Source organism: Molothrus aeneus, chromosome 20 (assembly GCF_037042795.1).
Source record: "Molothrus aeneus isolate 106 chromosome 20, BPBGC_Maene_1.0, whole genome shotgun sequence".
NCBI classification, from domain to species: Eukaryota; Metazoa; Chordata; class Aves; order Passeriformes; family Icteridae; genus Molothrus; species Molothrus aeneus.
In genome coordinates this window covers 9,600,270-9,622,308 of record NC_089665.1, presented here as the reverse complement: position 1 = coordinate 9,622,308, position 22,039 = coordinate 9,600,270, and the positions used below count along the sequence as shown (strand labels likewise).

Below are 22,039 nucleotides of genomic sequence, written 5' to 3'. Positions count from 1 at the left end.
TGCTGGATGACTCTGCAGGCTGGGATAGCATCACTTCACTCTGCCCATCCCTCACGGGCATCCTCTGCTCTTCAGCCCAGCTCTGCATCCCCAGGGACATTTTGGGGAAGGAGTTTGCTTCATTTGTATTCCTCAGCCCAGCCCCAGAAATCCCAGAGATGATGCTGTGTCTGTAATAAAGCTCTGTCGCTTTTCTTTGTTCAATGTGAAGTCTGAGTTGCCCCTGAATCATATTTAATTTAAAAAAAAAATTGTAGATGGGAGAACAAAGGGGACCAAAACAAAAACCCTGTGTATTTATCATTCTACAGTAGCAGAAGCAGAAAGCTGAGAAAAAGTATTATTAAAAAAATGTATTGTTGCTTAATTACCTACGTAAGGTGTTGTATGTCACCTAATTAACATTTCCTGCTGCTGCACATGGAATTCCCATTTTCCAGTCCCAAATCAACTCCAATCCTGTTTGGAGAGCTGTGGGGTAGAAGTGAGGGGGAGTTGGGGTTTGATTTGTCTCCCTGGGGTTTTTTTTAAAGGAAACATTAACACATGCATTAATTGAATGTCATGAGGCTGCCAGGAGAAAAACTCCCATTAAATAAAAATGCAGCATTTTATTTGGGCTGCTGGACCTGTGCAGGCTGCAAAACCTCAGTAATTCACTGAAGGCTCCTTGCTCAGTGCCAGAAAGCCTCACTCCTTTGCCATCCACTTTGGAGAATGAATAAATTCAGGCAAATCAGGAGCAGGGCAAATCTGGAGAAATTACAAAGGGGAGGAGTTCACCTTCCTGCTATGGCTTTCAGGTCTGTCCTGGACTACTTACTCCAGTATAAAACTGAGAGCAGAAATATGATCACATGCTGAGGAGTCTAATCAATTCTGGTTTCAACACTGAGCCTATTTAAACTAGAGAATGGAATTGCTGCTCCTTGCTGTGCTCTGCCTGCACATTCTCAAGACAGAGGCACTAGGTAAGTCCTTCCCTGCTCTTTCTAACCCCACCTTAGGGTTACTCTTATTTCTGATTTGTTTCTGACTATCAGGACATGCACTGCAGGCTCTCTGATTCTTCTCTCTGGCAAATGAAGGGTGATTGATTTATTTATTTCTCTGCCTTTTATTATTTGTGTTAAAATATCAAGGACAGGCTTTTCTCATGAATGAATGAGTGCTTTGGGGCTTTCTTTTCACCTTTAGAGATTCTATCTGCCTTCCTCCTCCAAGAAAAATCAATGAGCTTTGACTTGATCTCTGTATTTTATTATGTACGTGCATTTAAAATACCAAAACTTAATTTTTTTTTAATCTTTTTAAACTCGAAAGAAATTGTTTGTTTGAAATTTCTACTGCCTTTGCTTTGCTGTGTATGATCCAAGATGAAATTCTGCTGAGGGAGAAAGAACAATATGTCTTTGCTGCATCAGCCCCATCTATTTTTGCTCCCTGGGCACTATAAGTACACTGTGCACTTAGGATGGCTCAATTAAAGAGTGATCTATAATTAGTATTGAAAAATGCAGGAGGTATTTCCCCCCCCTGCTTCTGTTCAATCAGCAGCACTGAATAGATCCCTTTTCCCATGCAAATCCCAACGCGGAGCCTCCTCGGAATTAAACCCTGCAGCTCTGACAGTGCCGGAGGGTTTGCATTGTTTGCACGAAAATGGAGCAGAGTGCAGCCAGGAGAGAGGGGACCCAGCTTCGTCGGGGGAAATGCTGCCCTGAGAGCTGTGAAGGGAGATGGTGTTAGAGCAGATCAAGGTTCAGAGCTGCCCACAAAGTCCTGCAGGGTTTCCCTGCCTTTATTTCCCTGTTCCCAACGGATTCCCCGTCCCTCAGCACTTGGCTTTCCCAGGTTCCCAGCTGACATTCCAAACCCTTCTCCCTGCAGGGGCTGCCACACCTGGGGCAGGTAAACACAAACATCAGGAGCTTTTGCTTTTCCAAAGTCTGCCCCTGACTGATCCCTGCCTATCAACGCTGTGCTGCATCTACTGCCCCATTAGGGGCCTTATTGGGCAATCCTAATCTGGAAAACCCTTGTGGCTCGATTAGATTGGTGTCAATAATTAGGGTTTACCTCTCTATCAGAAGGAAGTAACACAGGGAATACCTCAATGATAATTTGTAGGTGGTTTTTGCCCCCTCCCCCAGTTATTTGTATGTTTTCCCTTGAGTGTGGACCAAAGTGCAGCAATTAATACACAAGAACCTTGCTCTCTGCTCCTTCTTCTCCAGACTTTCCTCGGGCAGCAGCTCCACAGGATTTCATTAAGTTAGAGGCTACACATTTCAAGAAACTCCACTTTTGAGATTTGGCTGAAATTCCTTCTTGTCACATCCCTTCTTGTTATCTATTTCTCTTTTAGCAAAGAAACTTTTCCTTCCTTTCTTGCCACTTGTCAGAACCAGCCTGGCTCTGATCAGCTCATTGAGCCCAGCTCCACCTGGGCAGCTGAGAACTCACCACCCTGAAACAGCCAAACGACTGATTGCTAATCTGGAATTGCTGCTGCCAGCCTTGTCTGAGCAGCAGAGCACCTGTGGCTTAAAACCACTATTAACAGTCCTTAGGGGAGGAAGGAAGGAAGGAAGGGGCATTATCCCTGCTGTAGGAGAGGGAAACTGAGGCACGCTGGTGCAGGCACCTGCCCAGGGATGAAACCATCAGCCCCAAACCTCTGCCCAGCCCCTCATCCTCACCCAGGTGTCTTCCATTTACAGCTGCTCTGATCCTCCTCAGGTTTCTTGTCTGGTTCCTTTGAGAGCTCAGGGACCCTCTGGCGCTGTTTTGGGGGAAAAGAAATACAAAAGTGTCTGCAATTTCCAGCAGGAATGCTCCAAACCTCGTTAGAGTGAGGGATATCCATCATCCCTCCATCCATCCATCCATCCATCCCTCCATCCATCCATCCCTCCATCCATCCATCCATCCATCCATCCATCCATCCATCCCTCCATCCCTCCATCCATCCCTCCAGCAGCTCTGGGGTGGGGTTACAGCAAAGTCACTGAAAATTAATTTTCTGCAGGGGGAATGGAATGAACCCCAGCACGTTTTAACCTTTTGCTTTATCACAGAGCAGGACTCAGCCATGAGGAGACAAATCTCCCACAGTCCATGCTCTGCTGCTCCAAGAGATTGATGCCTGATAGGACATTCCTCCAATTTAGATGAGATTAGATCCCTCTAATTTTCTATATTTCTGCTCACATGCTTTTATGTCACAAACATTAAATTTACATAACCATGCGGACATTGGCGTCAGTTCTCACTCTGGGGTTTCCTCAGGGCCGTTCAGGTACAAAATACCCCTGAGAGCTCCATCAGCAGCTTAAAAAATAATAAAAGATGCTGTGACTTCTTCCCTTTCCAGTTCTAATGGTGTGGACTGCACACAGATTTATGGTTGGGCTCCAAATCCATTTTAGGGCTGGCAAAGTTGGGATGCTGGAGCACTTGGACACACTCTGGGGGGAAAAGCTGCATTTTCAGCTGATTAAAGAAAGGATAATAAACACAATGTCAGACCTGGAATGCAGAATAAAGGCAGTGAGCCACAGGAATTGTGGAATTACCCATGTGAGGGGTTTAGGGCACCTCTGGAGTCTCCATCAGGTCCAAGCTGCCCCTTCCCCAGGGATGGGGATGATCCTGCTCAGTTTTATCCATGATTTCCCCACGGATCCTCCAGGCTCTTCCTCTGGGATGCTGGAAGCAGAAAAGCCTTTGGCACTTTGAAAAAACCAGCTCAAACCTTGAGCTCTCCTAGAAAAGCTGCCAAGTCCAGAGTCTGTCCCTGGGCAGGCTCTTTTCCCTGCTTGTGGCGTTGCAGGAGAAGCTTTGTTGTGTTCCAGCATCTATCCAATGGCCTGTTATTAGATTTTTAGTCATATTTTTAGCCACAGGATCAGCCATCAAAAGCTCAGCATAAAAGGCTGCAAAAGGCCAGCACAGCTACCAAGTGATTTGCTTGAATTAAATTTTAAAAGTACTTTAAAATAAATAAATCTGAATTGCATTTTTATTACAGAAAGCAAGGCAAAACCTCTCACAGGAGGAAATCACCTTAGCCCTGGATACTCATTTTTTGTCCCAGCCCCTGCCTTTGACACAGGACATTTCTGAGGGCACATTATCTGCAGCAGGGTACCACAGGTCACAGCTGGAATCCTCCCCCTGCTCTCTGACACGGAGGAAGTCGTTTGCAGATGTTAACAGGGCAAACCCAGAATCCCTGAGCCCGTTTGGATTTTCCCTGCAGTTTGTGTCTGCTCCAAGGGCCTCACCCAGCTTGTGATTTATGTGTGCAGATGATAAACATCGGGTGTGCTGCCCTGCAAGGCTTCAGCACCACACTAAAGCTGATTTTCAGGGCTAACTCCCCATCATCTCCTGCATGAAGATGAGTGTCCCTGGGGAAAATCAAATTAAGGTTAAAAGTGAAGAGCAGTGAATGGCCAGGAACGCTTGCAGAGCCACAGAAATCTGGAGGTGAACTTTTGGAACTGGTTCTGTCTGTCCAAGGGGTGACTGGGGCTTCCTGAGGATGTGTAATGCTTCAGGAGGGATAAATACTCTCATGCCTATATGCTCAGCAATCCCATTAATTAGAAAGACAGGCTTAGATAACAATTGCTTTTGTTTTGTCTTTTGCACTAAAAATAGAAAGTTTCACAAAGCCAGCTAAAAATAAGATGAGCCCAGCACAAGCCAAACCTAAAAATAAACCCCATGCAAACCCAGCTTTTGGCATTTTTGTGGAACAGGATGGAGAGGTGAGAGCAGATTTTGGGGATGGATTTGAGGACTGAGGACAGCAGAGCATGGAGAGCCCTGGGGGCACCGGGAGAACAGGGAATGACCAGGCAGGATGGCTGGAAGGGGGACAGGAGGCTAAAGGGACAAACAGAGGACTCAGGTGAAAGAGAGAAAGGATTTGAATCAAAAATCAGCACAGGACATTCCTGGTGTCCCGGGCAAAAAGGTCACTGACACTCTCAGAGGGTCAATACTGTGAATAAAACCAGCAAAAATAACAATAGAAATTAAAAAATAATAATAACATTTCAATAATAATAATAACAATAACAACAACAACAACAACAACAATAATAATAATAATAATAATAATAATAATAATAATAATAATAATAATAATAATAATAATAATAATAATAATAATAATAAGGCAAAATAGAAGCTGAATAAACCACAGCCACCGTATCAGAAGCAGGAACTGAGGCAGTTGAGTGTTTTAGTGAGTGCACAGGTTAAATGGCATTCCCAGCACACCCAGCAGCTCCAAGTAGGGCAGCAAGCAGAGCACAGTGGGACAGAGCAGATTTGGGAGCTTTCATGGAATTCAGACAATGTGAGCGTGGTCCAAAGAGCCGAAGGGTCTTTTCCCAGCTCTCACAATAGCACCTTGGCAGGGCTGCTCCAGCCTGGCCCCCGGCCAGCAGCACCTCCTGCCTCCCTGGGCAGCAGAGGGAGGTCTCAAATGCAGCAAGATTTTATTATTTTTATTTTTATTTTTTTTTGCCTAGAGTTCCAAACGAGGCTTGATGGCTAAAACAATTGAAGACGTTTGCAATAAAACGAAAACAATACGTAATTTGTATTGTTTTTTCGGCCATCCCCGTGCCAAGAAGCAGCTTTGGCAGGAAGCAGTTGTAAATTCCAGGAGGAAGAGGCAGAGATAAGTGGGGCTGCTCACGTGCCAAGAGAGACTCCCTAAATTTAACTGTCCTAAGCTCTGTGGAGGAAGAGCCAGCCCTGTCCAGCCCTACTCTAAATTAAACCAAATAAAGTCAAGGTGACACCTGTGGGATGGTACAGAACCACTGAAATCAAGGATAAATCCGTAATAAAACGTAAGAGAAAGATATAATTGATAAGTAAGTCCAGGTGTGCATATCTCTATCTATATATTTTTAAAATATATATCTAGATCTGTATCTATTTATCTACATTTATATATCTACATATCACAGCAATGATTTCAGCACCTCAAGCACAAAAACCAACCCAAAAAACCCTCCCTAAAACACCAAAAACCCCATTTTCTGACGTGTTTTTCCAGCAATAAAATGAGCTCCAGGGAAGGGAATGTGGGAGCTGAGGTTTGATAGGAAGGGCAGAGCAGGGGGGATCTGAGGGGTCCCAGAGCCCATAAAAAAAAGGGTTCAGAGGGAGATTTTGAAGGGGAAACAGGGGGAAGGTGAAGGGCAGCCTTGTCAGAGGGGACCGAAGATGAATGAAGCCAGGACAGGAATTCCAGATGAAGAGGGAACTGTTTGGATGCTGTAAACACCAGGGAGGGAAAAGAATTGTTTAGGGTGGTTCGGTGATATTTCTAGGAGTGATGGGACGCAGATAAGGAAGTGGAAAATGTAAGCTATTAAATAGGAAACATTTCCTGCCAGCGTGGGCTAATGCACTGTGCAAAAGTCTTCCAAGGGAAGTGGCAGGAGCCTCTGGACAATTAAAAGTGGCCTGGAGAACGTGCCTGAGGGCATCATCCTGCCTGAAAGCGGGGAGGGATGCCTGGATGTGACAGGGATCTTCCCTTCTTGCGTGGCAAAGAAAGCCCCAAAGCTCAGGGGAAGAAAGAGCCATTGTGGTGCAAGGTTCCTCTCGGGAGGGAGGCTCACATCCCGCTCAGGTCACATCCAAAGGCAAATTCTCCTCCTCAAGGACACTGTGGTTCCTCCTGAGCAGCACCCACACAAAGGCTCCTGTTCCCCAGTGTTCCACTGCTGCCAATCAAAAGGAAAAAAAAGAAGCCAAAGAAACCAAAGAAACCAAAAAAACCAGCCCTGATTCACACTAAATATGAATCCACTGTTTGCTCGGGCATTCTGTAATGTTTAATCAGCTCGTGCTTTGGGGTTTAACAGCTTCAAGGACACTTTTCTGATGAAATGCTGGATTTATGTGCAGTTCTACTTCACTGATATCACCCAACCACAAGTGTGGTAAGGACTTGGCAGAAAACACAAACCTTACCTTGTTCAGAGACATTGGGAATTTGGTGGAAAGATGCAAAAATCAGGCAATAGTTATTAAACACTCCTGAGTGCTGGAACTGAGGGCTGGATTTTCCAAATTAAATTTTATTTTATTCAACTTTTTCCTCCCCATCATTTTGATGCCCAGGCTGGAAGATCTGTGGTGTGCTCAAGTGTCAGTTTGCTTAGAGGTGATTGAAACCCACAAGTTTATTTGACACAACTTCCCAAGCACCTGTTCAGGGGGTAAAAACTCGGTGATTTCTGTGTTTGAGAAGGAACAGAACCCATTTCCATCCCCCTGGCACACAGAGCCTGGCTCGGCACAATCTGGGGATAATTCCCCTCTCCCCCTTGGCTCTGTTTGAATTTGGTGGTTCCACTGCAGAGGTTTAAAATCTCCAGAGCCCTGAACCTGCTGCCCTGGCTCCCAGCTGTGCTCAGAGCGCCTGGAAAATCGGATTTTCAGTGCAGAAATGCTTTGATGTTGGAGCCATGCTCCCTCTCCACTGTGGAACCTCCTGGAACTGCCCAGCCCGGAGCTGTCCCCTTCCCCCTCTGCTTTCCACGCCAAAGATTTGGCAGCGAATCCTTCCAGGTTATTCCTGCTGGTGTTTTCACACCTGGAGGTTCCTGGGTGTGTAAATTGCCAAGAGACTCCCAGTCCCAGGCTGGGATTGTTAAAAGTTCACAGCGACCCCAGGGAGCTGCCAGAACCACACCTGGAGCCTCTGACCCGTGTGAAAACCCACGTGGAGGCAGCGTGGAGAGCAGCTCAGCTGGCATTCCGCACTAAATTCAGATTAATCATTTTAATTCATTGGTTAAAATATCGATTAAGGCACTCGGGGACATCCTGTGCTAGGAACTCTGCACTTCCCGGTGGGGATGAGGAGGAATTGGTGCCACTGTCCTGGAAAAGTAAAAAAAAGCAACAGTCAGTGCTGGAAAGTGAAGTTTTGTGTGTGTGTGTTAAAAATCTGCCAAAAGGATAAAACCTTGTCAAACTCAGCTTTTGGGTAACAACATAGAAATTCCTGCAGTTCTTGCCACACAGAAAAAGCAAAGTTTGCTTTTCTTCCCAGACTTGCTAAACTACAAAGTGAGGCAACACTGTTTGTAGTTTTCAGCAGAAATTTCGTTTTTGTGAAAGAAAAACCGAAACTGTCATTTTTTACAGGTTATATTAATTGCCACGAGGGCTCCCTCTGTGCCACAGCTGCTCAGGTTCTCCAACAATTCTCTATTTATAACTTCTAAATCCTTAATAGATGGATGCATTGTTATGCCACGATATCAAGATAAAGGTGTTAAAAGCCTTCCAGCAGGTGTGTTATAAATTACAAATTAAGGTAATTACCAGTCAAGTGACAGGACTCCTCCATAACCATCCTTAAAACTGATTAGCCATTTCTTAAAATGTCTATAATTTACTAATCACAAGCAAACAGAAGGTATGGTATTAATCATCATTATAAGAGGGTTTGAATTGTTATGGACTGAAGTTAAATAGCCAAAGAGAACTACCCCTGTCAAAGTCGATTTAAAGTTTAGAATAAATAAAGAGCCACTGAAGCAACTTGGGATAAACAAAACAATCCTGCTGCCCTAGCTTGGAAAACACATAAAGTTAAATCAGCTCTCGTCCTCTGAATTTTATATTTCTTTTGACAATGAAAAAGTAAAATTCAGGGGTTCTGCTGAAGAATTTTGCATCCATCCCTGTGGGATGGACCCAGCTGAGTTAGCCCAGAGCTCCTGCAGGTCCTGCAGGAAGTGAGATCCTTCATTTCTCAGAATTCTTCCCCAGAAAACCTTCAAAGGAGTTCCTGGAACAGGCTGAGATAAGTCCTCTTGCATAAGTGAATTTACAAGTCTGTGAGAGGCTGGCAAGTGCAGAGCTGATAAAAGGAAATTTACTTTAACACTGCATATATTCAAATGTGGAACTTTTGCCTCAAGAAGTTGAGGAAGCCAAGGTTTGAAAATCAAATTCTTCAGGACTGCAACCCATTCAGAATTCTGGTGTCCTAAAGATTCCTGCCAGCACAGGTTTGGGGTGATTTAATGGCTATGAAGTGGTTTATGAGAGATCAGGAGGAGCTCTAGAGAGGGCAGAGCTGCCAATCCATTCCCCTGCTGCTTTTGGGGGGCATCATTTGTACAGATTTTCATTCACCTGTTTTATTTATTGTTTTTTAGTGGGCCACTGGTGCTATCAGTCCCAGAAGTGTGAGCTGCCACAGTGTGAAGGTACTGCCAAGCAATTTCTTTTTCCAATCACATTGGTGATTCTTCTGCTTTGCAAAAGGGCTGCTGAGAGAAATAATGCAAAAATTCACAGCACTCAGCCTTTAATGCCTCGTGCTCACATTATTTGTGACCATTTCAGTGCCAAACAGGGTATTTTGAAGCCCTTGGTGTTTGTGGTAACTGCTCATTTTGTGTTGACCAAGGCTAATGTAGAAATGTACAAATAAATGTAAAAATGTAAACACACAAGTGTAAAAAATCAAATACGCAAGTGTAAAAATCAAATAGACAAAGGTAAAAATCAAATACATAAATGTAAAACTCACCCCAGAAGTTGGGGTGATGCCTCAGATGCCCCGTTTTGGTTGCGCGGTTCGGCTTCCTCGAGGTTTTGCTGCCTACAGGGGAAAAAAAATAACCAAAAACCATTTTCTTCATCCCTGAGCAGGTCCTGCACAATGGCATCATTCATACCAGGACTGCAAGGGGAACAGGCAGTCCCCTGTCAACATTGTCACCCGAAATGTGGTGTATGAGAAGAGCCTGCAGCCCCTGAGCTTTGAGGGGTACGCTGAGCAGGGCTCTGCCCTGTGGGACCTGCAGAACAACGGGCACACAGGCAAGTACTGCTCCCGGGTGGGTTTGGGCCTTCCCCAGCTCCTGCCAGGGAGGCACTGCTGGGATCCCACCCCTCTGCTCCAGAGGTGAAGCTCCCAGAACCTTTTTGGCACCAATATTTTCCTGGGAGGTTTGTGGCAATGAGGAATGTTTGGGTTGTGGATGCGGTTCATGAACATCTCAGCAGGAATCTCTGTGCAGGAATTTCTGTACAGGAGCTCTAAAGCAAAACCCTCCAACCCAAACAGAGTCCAGGGCTGAGGGCAGGTGGGCAGGACAACAATTTGGGCAGAATTTTGTCATTTCCTGCTGAAGCCACTTCATTCCTGGGCTGGCCCTTTCCAACTCCTGCCTCTGCTCAAAGAATCCTGCTGGAGAAAAGCCTGGTGTGGGAAAGTCATTCTCAGTGCTGGGTGTTATTAGTTCTTTAAATAATGAGCTATATTCTTCTCAGATTTAGATCTGTTTTCTCTGCACACAGAAGTTATCTGATGTTGATCAGCTACTTAGTGAATCAGTAAACCTTGAATCAATTAACAGTAATTTAGAACTGTTCCACTTCCTCCACCTTCCTTCACAATACTGAGGATGCTGCTCCAAAAAAAAATATGTTCAATTACTTCGACTTTAAAAATAAACCTGTAGTCTAATTTATTTTTTTAAAGTTACATGTAGGTGTTTGTAAAGTCTTCGATGGGTTGTTTTGACTGCCAAATCCTCAAAGCAGAAAGCAGCAAATGGCAAATATTTCCTGATTTAAAAGGGAAAGGTGGGAAGGCAGCTGGGGAGATTTTAACAGCCAGAAATTCTCACGTCGTGGCAGACCACAAGAAAAAAGAATGTTTAGACTTTTCATTAATATATGGATTAATGACTTTCCCATTAGAGGGTGATACTCCAGAATGTCCAATTACAGTCCCTTTTACATCAGAATTAATATTTATAAAGATTGCTCCTCATCTTCCCCAGCCATGCATAAGGATTAGGGGTTCAATCTGGGTTTTTAAAAGTTCTTCCTTCTGAGAGCAACCGATTCCTGTGCTAAATGAGGAGGTTATTGCTTAAATTACAGCTGCAATTAGAGGCTGCAGGTGAGATTAGACCCTCATTATGTTCTTTGATGGACACATAGCAAAGGTCACTGTCTCAACGGTCTTAAGCTAAATAAACAAAGCCCACAAAGACATCTGACTCATCCATTTACAGATTAAAAAGCAAAGGAACTAAATGACTCATGCACTCTCCAAGTTCATTTGGAATTCAGAACAGAAATGAAATCTCTGGGGCTGCAATCCAGAATTTTCCTCTGGGGCTGCAATCCAGAATTTTCCTATGCAAAGAGAAGTGCTGTGCTTAACGTGGGGGTCGCAAAAAGCAAAAAAAATTAAAGTATATCTCAAATATGTATGATTTAGGCTTAAATTGCAGCGCTACACTAAATTAAAACAGAATATCTTTAAACCCTGCCCAAAGGAAACGCTACAGTGCAGAAAACTGGAGGTTAAAATGATGGTTAAAACCCAAATAAACTGGGATCCAATTTACTCTGATAGAGGTTTTTTTTTTTAGGAAAAAAACTGAAGGAATATCGGGTCTTCTGAGAGGTATAAGAAGCTCTGACTCCAGAGGTCATAATGGTTAGAATTAATCTCAAATTAAACTCAGCCATGGTTTTATAAGAGCTCAGTTTCTGCAGAGCAGAATTTCTGGAACACTCGGTCTGAAAAGCCAAGCAAGAACTTGAAGATAAATTTGAATCTCAAGAACATCTCTGCTCTCACATTCTGTTAATGCAGGACCTGCTCTTCTTTAAAACAATTCATGCTTTTTCCCCAGTTAAAGTGGCACTAGACATGTCCCCTAAAATCGGAGGAGGAGGCCTGGAGAGGAAATACAAGGCAGTAGAATTCCATTTTCACTGGGGAGTCCTGACCGAGCAACAAATCCTGAGTCCTGGCTCAGAGCACAGCATAGATGGAGAGAAATACCCCATGGAGGTAGGTGGGACTGCGTGTGGAGCATGGGTTTCACTCCACAACTCTGAGATCCTGCTCAGAAACACTCTTGGCCAGTTCCCCATGGGAGGTCTGAGGGTGGAAATCATTGTCCTTGGCTGTTGTGTTCCAGTTTCACATCGTCCACATCAGAGAAGATGCTTCAGATATGACAGAAGCCAAGAAAACTCCAGATGGTTTGGCTGTGTTGGCCTTCTTTGTAGAGGTAGGCAGGGAAATTTTCAACTACCCCTCTCAAATCTCAACCAGCAGTTTGGCTGAGGGATTGTTTATGTCAATATTTTATGTTTATGTCAATATTACAGTAGCCCAAGATTTAACCTCCCTAACTTCTGCAGGCATTCTGCCAGCACTGAGCTCACTCTCCCCTTTTCTACATCCTGCTTGCTGTTATTTCTTCTTGTGGCCCTTTTCTGTTTTATTCACCACTGATTAAAAGCATCCACTTGTAGAGAAATACATGACATGGAATGAAAATATTTCCCTTTCAGGCTGGCAAAGAAAATAAAAACTATGAAACTCTATTGAGTGAATTAAAGAATATTGACTTCAAAGGTAAGGGATTTCACAAGCTGTGTGGGGTGAGGATAACTGTGGGCAAAACCTGCAGCCACAAGCATTACAAGGGATTTTCCCCTGTGGTTTTTCCAGGGGCATCAGCAAAGGTGGATCCTTTGCCACTGAGCTCTCTCCTCCCGCCTGAGGAACACCTTGGGAGGTACTATCGCTACCAGGGGTCCCTCACCACCCCTGACTGCTACCAGGGTGTCATCTGGACCATCTTTGAGACGCCAGTTCAGCTCAGCCTGAGCCAGGTGGGTGGCAGAGGCACAGCCTGGAGGTTCTGCGCTGTGTCCCTGGGCAGGGTGACACCTCACTCTGATTGACCCTGTTAAATCATCCCTCAGAAAATGGCAGGAAAGGGGCAGGAAGGGGAAATGACGGCGTGAGGAGAGAGCCAAGAAACCCCCCAAGCTCAGGGCTCCGTCAGCAGCACTTCCACTGCTGCCACCTGCTCCCTCCACAGCTTTTCTCCCGTTGTCAGGGCAGCAGAACACAATAATTCCAAACCCAAACCTTGGGCCCATCAGCATCTAGCAGCCCATTTTTGACCTGCAGGCAGGAATTATGAGTGCTTGGGAAAGACAGGCTGTGCAGAGATCACACAGCCTGGCCCAGAGCCAGTTCAGCTCCTCACTCACAGCACGCCCTGAGCGCTGTCACAGTGCCCCCGGCACAGCCCAGGGTCCCGCAGAGCAGCCAGGAACCTGAGCAGGGACAGAATCGCTGCTGTTCCTGCCTCATGGCAGCCAGGAACCTGAGCAGGGACAGAATCGCTGCTGTTCCTGCCTCATGGCAGCCAGGAACCTGAGCAGGGACAGAATCGCTGCTGTTCCTGCCTCATGGCAGCCAGGAACCTGAGCAGGGACAGAATCGCTGCTGTTCCTGCCTCATGGCAGCCAGGAACCTGAGCAGGGACAGAATTCCTGCTGTTCCTGCCTCATGGCAGCCAGGAACCTGAGCAGGGACAGAATCGCTGCTGCTCCTGCCTCGTGTCACCCTGACGTGGTGGCCGGGGCCGGGGCTGTGTGCGTCAGGAGCTCTGGGGGAGCCAGTCCTGGGGCTGCACAGAGCATTTGGCTCCCACTCACGGGAAGTGCCCGTGATTGCCAAGGCTGGAAGGAGCCATCACCCAGTGGCCTCTCCAGTGGCCTCTGCCACGGCCTTTCCTGTGAGGTTTAAGGCACCCATTGAACCCTCAGGTTCAAAACCAGAGCGAGGCAGCTCGGGTCGGGTTGGCAACGCAACTCCCAGAGTTGTGAAAGCAGATTTAACAAACTGTTGTGTTTTGCAGCTGTCCCAGTTCGCAGCACTGCACTTTGACGGGAAGAACTCCACTCCCATGATGGAGAATTTCCGACCAGCACAGCCCCTGAAGGGGCGCAGGGTGCTCTGGTCGGGGGCCAGCCTGGCCCTGCCCACGGCACAGCTGCTGCTGCTGGCCCTGGCTCTGACCTGCACCCTCAGCTCTCTGTCCCACTGAGCCTTTTCCACCTCACTCAACGTCCTGGGCCTTAATTTCTTGCTTTTCAGCCCTATTTTTGCTGTTCTTTGTCTCAGCCTCTCATGAATTGCGTCCCAATACAGAATAGCCTTGTTCTCCTCCAGACATTAACCAAGGGCTTCTGTGCTGCTCTGGGGAAACCCAAACCACCAGAACTCAAAGGAACTGGGAGATAAAGCAATGAAAATTCAATTTGAAAAGCCAATAGACTCAGAGCAAGCTTAGTCTGGATTATGCTGTAGTTTTAAGCCAGCACTGGAAGGAGCTGCACAGAGAACCTCTCAGAGAGGAATCTGTTCTTAAGTGCCTGTGAAGGGTTGGTTTGGAGCACGTTTACATTCAACACTGCAAATCTGGCAGTGAAATGTGGAGAAATTCCTACAACCCCACACTGTCCTACCTGAAGGTACAACACAGAGCAAAACTCAAATGCTCACACACAAGAAAAGCACCTGGCTCATCCCCTCCAGGGAAGGGCACTCACCCAACACACAAATCCCACTCCTTCCTTCAGAGTATCTCAGTTAATTTCAGATAAGGACGCTGGATTCCTTCCACCCCACCTCCTGCTGGGGCTGTCAGGTTCCTCTGTTATTTATTCATCCCTCTCTGGGATGCCATGGCCAATGTGATGTGCTGGGGAGCAGCAGGGAGGCTCATCCCCACAAGCAGAGGCACATCTGTGGAAATTCCCTCTCTTTGGAGGGCTGCTTCTGAAGCAGGAGACTCTGATCGTCCTTTGTAGTTGTTATTTGCCTAATAAAATAGGACAGCTCAAGAAATGGCTCTTTCTTACGTATAAATATAAATATAAATATATATATTTCTTTTATAAATATAATTTTTATAGTAGCATACCTGCAATATTCACATATGGTCAAGATTCATAGTTTTTTTCCAAGAAGATTGTGGTTTGAACCAATTCCTTCAGATTTACCCAATTACTTATAGAAAATATGCTGGGAAATGGGGTTTCCTTGTATTATTCTAGTTCTCCCTCTGAAGAGGGACATAACATTTCTCTTTGGCTAGTGCCATATAACATGTTACAGCTTCTTTTAGGGTTTTAGATTTTGGCCACACCAAAATAGGATTTCATATTAGCAGATTTGTATTTTTTTTTCCTTTAAGGGCAATGTTTGCAGAGATGACTTTATATATTTTCAGGAAAATCCTGGCAGCGAGAGCAACCACAGCTCACCAAAAGCAGGGAAATTATTTTCATATTAATCAATCAGTAAAGCTTTAAAAAAAAAAAACACATGGGAAAGCAAATGAACCTATTTAAGTTTAAAGGAAAGATTAATACTTTGACTGTGTTTTTATGTAACTGAAAATCTTTGGAGGAGCAAACAGAAATGAAATATTAAAGGTGAACAACAGACCTATATTTGAATTGTTCTGAGTTTTTATTTCTTTTGTCCTTCCTGAAGGGGAATGCACAAACCCTTTCAGAAGAGGAACATGACTTTCCCCCCTTCTGTTTTCTTCACAATATTTAGGGTTGGGTTTCGGGCTGGGTTTGCAGTTCTGGGGCAGGGATGTGCAGTGCCTTGGGATGTTTCCAGTGTCAGCAGAGTCGGGGGCTCTGTTTCACAGGGTGTTCTCTGCACTCAGCAGATTCCCGAGTCTGGCACCTTGCCCAGGTGTGCAGAGCTGGCGCCCAACCCCACCCAGCCCCCGGGACAGGGAACTCCTGCTTTAACAGCAGTGATGGGAACACCCTCGGGATACCTGAGAAACGCCTTTTGCACTGACCAAGGTGTGCAAGAGCCACCACCCCTCTCCTTCAGGTCATTCCCTCAATTCTCATTTAACAGGCAGCTCTCCAAGGGCTGATTGGAATAAACCCTGCAGGATCTGGCTCAGCTGTCATTTATTGCTAATAATAAATGATAAATCACAGGGCACAGCCTCAATGAAACAGATTAAAACAGAACTGCAAGGAAGAAAAAATTCTGCTGAAAAGAGGGTGAGTCTCCTCTAAGAGCTCTTCAGCACCAACCCCAGAGTGAATAAAATCTCCCTGGACAAGGATCAGTGTTTTTACTGAGTGGCTCAGTGCTGTGGCAGTAAGGGAAAGGGAAATTCTCCATCTGCTCCTGTCACAGGGATTGAGAGCAGTCTGTGCTCTGCCCGAGGCCCCTCGTGGCACCCAGGTTCTGCTCTGGGGCAGGAGGTGACAAGGACAGGAGCAGCAATAATGCAGGGGATAAACAAAAACCCCAGCAAAAGCTATTCCCAGGAAAAGACAAGAAGGCTTCGAGTGGGACAACTGATTTGCTTTGTGAGGATGGTTATGGAAAAGCAATCTGCTGTTCCACAGGTAACCTGAGGTGCTGGTTTTCAGGAATTCTGTCTCGGCTACGTTTGGCATGAAATTCTTTTATTGTGAAGACACCAGGAAATGACAGTCACTCCTGAAGGACAAATAGCCAAGGCATGATACAGGAAAGGGTGGGGGGAGGAACAGAGGCATTTGGAAGGATCCAGCAAGAACATTATTTTCCCATGTCCATTAGGGTTAGCACAGAACTGCGCTGATACATTTCACATATGTTGGAGCCAGAGCTGAGAGCTGCGGGGCTGAAAGCTGCACTCCCAGGGAAAATGAAACAACACTGGCAATTAAAATGGGGGTTGAAACAAATAAAACAAACAGGGGTTTGTACCACCCATCCACAAGCAATCCTTTCCCAGCTTTGGGCTGCACCTTGGTTTGAGAGCAGCTCCAGAGGTGTGAGAGGTGAAGGCACTGCTCCTTCCCAGTCATCAGAGGGGCAGGGGGTGACAGCAGGGGCAGGCACAAAAAAAATCCTAATACAATGTGTTTTCAGCAAAACACTTTTCTCAGGAAGCACAGAGAGACAAGGAAACCAAACCATTACTCACCAGAAATGTATTTACATTATCCACAAAGAATTCTGACGAATTTGGCAACTCCACTTACAGTCAGCTCCTCCTGTGACAAAACACCAGCTCAAAATTAACTTGTCTGGATAAAATTAGTTTTCTGTGACTGCTGGGAGAGAAGGACAAAGGTTTTTCCTTCATCCTTGCCTTCCTTGCCCAGCCAGATATGGATTCCACAGGGAAAACAGCCCTTGCCAGCACCCTCCCCATTAAAAAGATGTCACACAGCAAATCCACGTAAAAAATCCATTAAGCCACCTGTAGTAAAAAAAAAAAAAAAAGAAAAGGAAAAAAAAGAAAAAAAAGCATACAGAGAAGCCTATCAAACTTCCCAGGCTGGTTTTAAAGTTTAAGAAGTGTGGAGTTTAATAAATACCAAGTGTAACATCAACCCCCTCTGCTCCAGGGACAGGGATCCCATTGCACAGGAGCAGCACCCCAAAAATCACAGCTGGACTCGATGATCTTAAAGGTCTCTTCCAGCTTAAATGGTTCTATTATTCTATAAATGATTCCATGAAAAATCATAACTTTTGGAGATAGGAGGCTCTTTTTGATAGAGTTAAAAGTGGACTTGGTGATTTTCTTCCACAAAGCACTAAAATGAGATGGGATTTATGAACTCTGCAATGACAGAAAAACAAATTACCTGGGAACTGAGGTAGCTGTGGAAAATGCTTTGTGTGGGAGAAAATCATATGTAAATTGGATTTTTAAAGAAAGGAAATGTAGGATTTGCTGGTAAATTATGTGTACCTGTGGAAAAGGCAATGAAACCCCAGCTGGAGGCACAGCAGGCCCACAGTGACCCCAGCCAGGACTTTTTTCCTTCCTGATCTCCTCCAAACTCCTCCTGAGCAGACACAGCTCCTTCAAGACAACTGCTGAGAATGGGAACATGCAGTTTTCATTACAAGGTTTAAATGCATTTCCTAAAAATAACCTGCTGTTTGGGGCTTTCAGTATCAGAAATAAATCCATATACACCACTAAAAGCTGATTATAATTAGTCACACAAGTAAAATTATGAGTGTAATTAACTACAGCAATTAATTGAAATGCCTTTGGCACATTATTTCCCTTCTTGCAGTTGAGTGCAATTTGCATTTAAAGTTATATCATAAAGGGTATAAGATGGTAATCAATTTGGGTTATTTTATTACCTTTTACCTATTAATATCTTCTGAAGTGATTTAGACATCCAGAACTCAAATACAATTTGATGTAAAAGAAAACCCAAACAGCTGACACTGTTTTGACGACTTTTGTTTCCCCATAATCCACTCCAAGCCATCTAAACATTTCCCTGCCCTTCCTTTTTATTGCTTCACAAAAACGCATTGGTTTCCATCGAGTGGAATCACCTTTAGAAAGTCACCACCCTTCCCCTCCCCACCAGGGCTGCTCCTTGTTCCCAGCACTGAGAGATCTTGATGGATGAGTTTGCAGATTGGGGGTGGTTATGAAGAATTTATGAGAGAGAAAGAACGGCTGAGAAGTTTTACATTTTGCTGATTGTGCTGATGTCGAGATTAAACTCCAGATAAATCATAGAAAATCCCTATCAAGAGTGCAGTATCTTTGTTAGCCTCCAGTCATTGGAGTTTGTGGTACACAGAGCTCTCAGCTTTACACAAAATGCTTTTCTTACAGGCATTAAAACACAATGGCTCATGTCCTGGAGCCCAGCAGCCACTGGGAAAAATAAGAATAATCATGGCAGAGAGCAGTGACCTCCCTGAGGAAAATAAAAGGAATTTAAGTCTTAAAAGAGCAGGTTAAAGACAAAAAAGCACCTCAGCTGTGGAGGTGCTGAAGCTTCTCTGTGAAGCCGAGACCCTCTGTGACTGAGGATGCCCCACGTTCCCTTCCTGCCAAACACACCTGAGGAGAGGAGGATTCACCTCTCATCTCCATCTCCTCGGGGAATTCCAGGGCTCCAAACCCTTGGTACAGCTCAGACATTTTGGGGAGGATTCACCTCTGATTTCCATCTCCTCAGGGAATTTCAGGGCTCCCAATCCTTGGTTCAGCTCAGACATTTTGGGCACTGGGAGCTGGGACAGATCCAGGAGCATGGAGAGAGTTCAACCCACAGAAAAAGAAGAAAAATTGCCAAGGCTCCATTTCCTCCAAGGGTTTTATAACCCTTTTTTTAATATTTTTTTTTTTTGATTGGCAGGAGCCCAGTGTCTTATCAAGCACTGCAAAAGGACTCTGGTGTCACCTCACCCCCCTGGGCCGGGTTCCTGCTGTCCCTTTGTTCATATGGCAGTGCCAGGCCATAAACGGGATGTTGGGGTTTATGATCCCACAGATATGAGCGCACATGTGACGGAACCCGATGGATTTACTCTAAAAAAAAAAAAAAAAAAAAAAGGCCATTAAAGCTCTTAAAGCACAAACACTGCGATCACCCTTTAAAATCCGGTGCAATTCCCGCGGCAGCCGCGGGGCTGAGGCAGGGAAGGCCCGGTGGGACCGCGGGCAGCGCCCAGGCTGCGATTTCCAAATGCCTCAGGTAAAAAGTTCACAAATGCCTCAGGTAGAGTTTATCACACACCAAAATCCTGCCTGTGTGCTGCTGAGCAGAGCTCGGCAAGGATTCAGCCTCGGGACAGAGGCGAAAGCACAGGAGGAGTTCCCTCATGGACACAGGGATTCGGCACCCCCTCACAGAGCTCAGTTCTTTACAGAAGAAAATCAGCAAGATATAAAGATGGAATTAATTTCCTCTCCTCCCATCCTTTACTCCTTTTTTTTCCCTTTTGTTTAAAAAAGAATCCCCACCAAGGACTGCAAAATCTCAGCTGCTCATCGGAGCAAACCAGGGCTGCAGCACAGACTGGAATGCACAGCCAGGGAAAAACCAGGCACGGGAGGAAACTGCAAAAGATTATGTGGAAACAGCAATATTCTGAAAGAAAAATTTAATTAGGGTCCTACCAAAAGAAGTAAAATCCCAGACAGGGCACAGCACAACTGCAGAAATTAAAGATCATACAAGGGACCTGCCCACAACACACTGGGAGTTTGGTGTTCCAAAAGGATTTGGGGAATCCTAAGCAGTAAAATTGCTGGGGAGTTTTTGGTACAGCTTGCAAAGGATTGTCAGCATCGGCCAGCAGGGAAATTATTGTGCCAAAGGCAGCTGAGAGGGGTTGAAGGACTGGGAATGGTGCAGGTTGTTGTCCAGCTGACAGGACAGCACAGCCAGCCAAAATAAACCTGGCCCCTCTCTGCAAGCAGTCTTCCTCAAATGCCTTCCTTTGGAGTAATCTTTTATTTTAAGTAAAATACACAAATAAAAGAAAATAGTGTCCATTTTACTATTGTACACATGAATCAAAAATATCCACTATAATCATCACCAAAATAAATTATTGTCCCGGTCTGGAATGGTGGGAAACTGCAGTTTTCCTTTCATTCAAGTGGAGGACATTTTATGGAAAGATATTCCTCAGGGATAACTTACATTTTCAAGGATTTGAGTAAGTGTTATCAGACATTTATTCATATTATAGCTGTGCATATTAAATTTAGTACTGTGGGAAACAGAACAAGAGCCTGATGAAGATCTTAAATGGTCATTTTTATGCAAGAGAAATGAAGGATGACACTTCCAAAGGGGCAGAAGCACCTTAAAACAGCAGCTTTCCATGAAAATGAAATAGCAGATAGAATATATTTTGGTATTTGTGTGACTGCACCCTTGTTCTTTAGGCAGGTAACTCCATGCAGCACTTCCCCAGTAAAGCACTTTCCAGCTGCATTTTAAGACAGAGAACCCAGCTAAGAAAACCCTTCCCTGTCCCCCTTTTCCCTCTTTTATTTTTTTTTCTTTAAAGCACAAAGCAAAAGAAGTTTTGTTTAACGGGCTGCAGCAATCAGAGGGATCAGAGCTCAGGTTGCGGACGTGTCAGCTTTTCCACCACTGATCCTGTTCCCCTCAGCCATCCTGCATTTATTTTTAAAAGGTCATTAAGCAGGACACAAAAGGTGAAGTGCAACGTTACAGATTTATAACCTGGCTGGGCTCTGCCTGGAACACAGAGCTCAGGTACAGGAGGAGTCTCTTTGTGCTCTGCCACATCAAAGCCCAGCAGCCAAAGGCAGGGGAAGATACTCAGAGAGGAAATTCACATCTGTGTTCTATCCCCCTTTACCTCCCTTTAGTCATCCCTCAGTGTATTTTGTTTATTTGAACTCTGCCCTTCCTCACACTCCACTTGGCTTTTGCTGAGTGGCAGCACCTGCCACCCTCATGGAAGAAAACCTCAAATTAGAGCCAGAGGTTTGGGCCCAGTTAAATCAGTTAAACAAGAGATTTCGTGCTAAAAGCTGATCATTCTTCAGGCCACTCTTAATTCTTACTACTTAAACTGCAGTTAGAGCAGCCAGATCTCTGGATTATGTTAAAACCCAAAGTTAATGTCTTTTTTAACTGAGCCATTATCTGAACACGTACACACTGAAAACAATCACCATCCCTCTTATAATTCATTCATAATCACTTAAAGAAAAAAAAAAAAAGGAATTGGAAGGAAAGGTAAGAAGTTTAAACACCCAGTGTGACATCCTTGCTCACATCTCGTGGCCAAGCTGCTCCTCTGATTTGCTGCCAACTCTTTATCAAAAAGCTTCCACTCCAACTCTCTTTGTTACCAGTTAAATGCTGGGGCTGCCTGTGCTCAAAGAGTCTGTGGGCCCAGAGATTTATTCCCTAGCGTGTGTCTCTTAAACAGGAACATTTATATAATCAAACCTGCAGATAAAAAGGCACAGCCACATGGCAAGCAAACATTTCCAACATGTTAACTCCTGAGCAAGGTCCCAAACACGAGCTCACAGCTCCAGGGCCTTCCTGGGTGGAATTCCTGAGTGGAATCCTTCCCTGCCCTTCAAGCAGTGTTTGGGTACAACAGGAGTGGCTTTGATTTAAAGGGTTTTTATTCCATATCAGAAGGAAAGCACCACGGAATAAAAATTCACCCACCTTTCAGTTCTGCTTGCTGGGGGCTCTCAGCACAAACCTCAGCACTGAGCTGTGGTTGAAATCATCCCTGCATGAAGTGCTGAGCCCGGAGCTCCAAGTGCAGCCAGCTCAGCCCTGCTGTGGTTGAAATCATCCCTGCATGAACTGCTGAGCCCGGAGCTCCAAG

General features: G+C 45.1%; 1 protein-coding gene across 1 annotated transcript; it reads left to right on the top strand.

The window, feature by feature from the left end:
- The first annotated feature begins 841 nt into the window (after positions 1-841).
- Positions 842-15,354, top strand: CA4 (carbonic anhydrase 4). The gene is made up of 8 exons (XM_066563419.1): positions 842-971; positions 9,216-9,266; positions 9,715-9,885; positions 11,721-11,881; positions 12,012-12,104; positions 12,391-12,454; positions 12,551-12,714; positions 13,755-15,354. The coding sequence occupies exons 1-8, from the start codon at positions 914-916 to the stop codon at positions 13,941-13,943; spliced, it is 951 nt and encodes a 316-aa protein (XP_066419516.1). The 5' UTR covers positions 842-913; the 3' UTR covers positions 13,944-15,354.
- Positions 15,355-22,039: the final 6,685 nt, after the last annotated feature.

What these genes read in the sequence shown, in the direction of transcription:
- CA4 (XM_066563419.1), top strand. Translation starts at nt 914, where the DNA reads ATGGAATTGCTGCTCCTTGCTGTGCTCTGCCTGCACATTCTCAAGACA. An exon ending in GCAGAACAACGGGCACACAG is followed by an intron (nt 9,886 to 11,720) that starts GCAAGTACTGCT and finishes CTTTTTCCCCAG; the next exon opens with TTAAAGTGGCACTAGACATG. An exon ending in GAGAGAAATACCCCATGGAG is followed by an intron (nt 11,882 to 12,011) that starts GTAGGTGGGACT and finishes GTTGTGTTCCAG; the next exon opens with TTTCACATCGTCCACATCAG.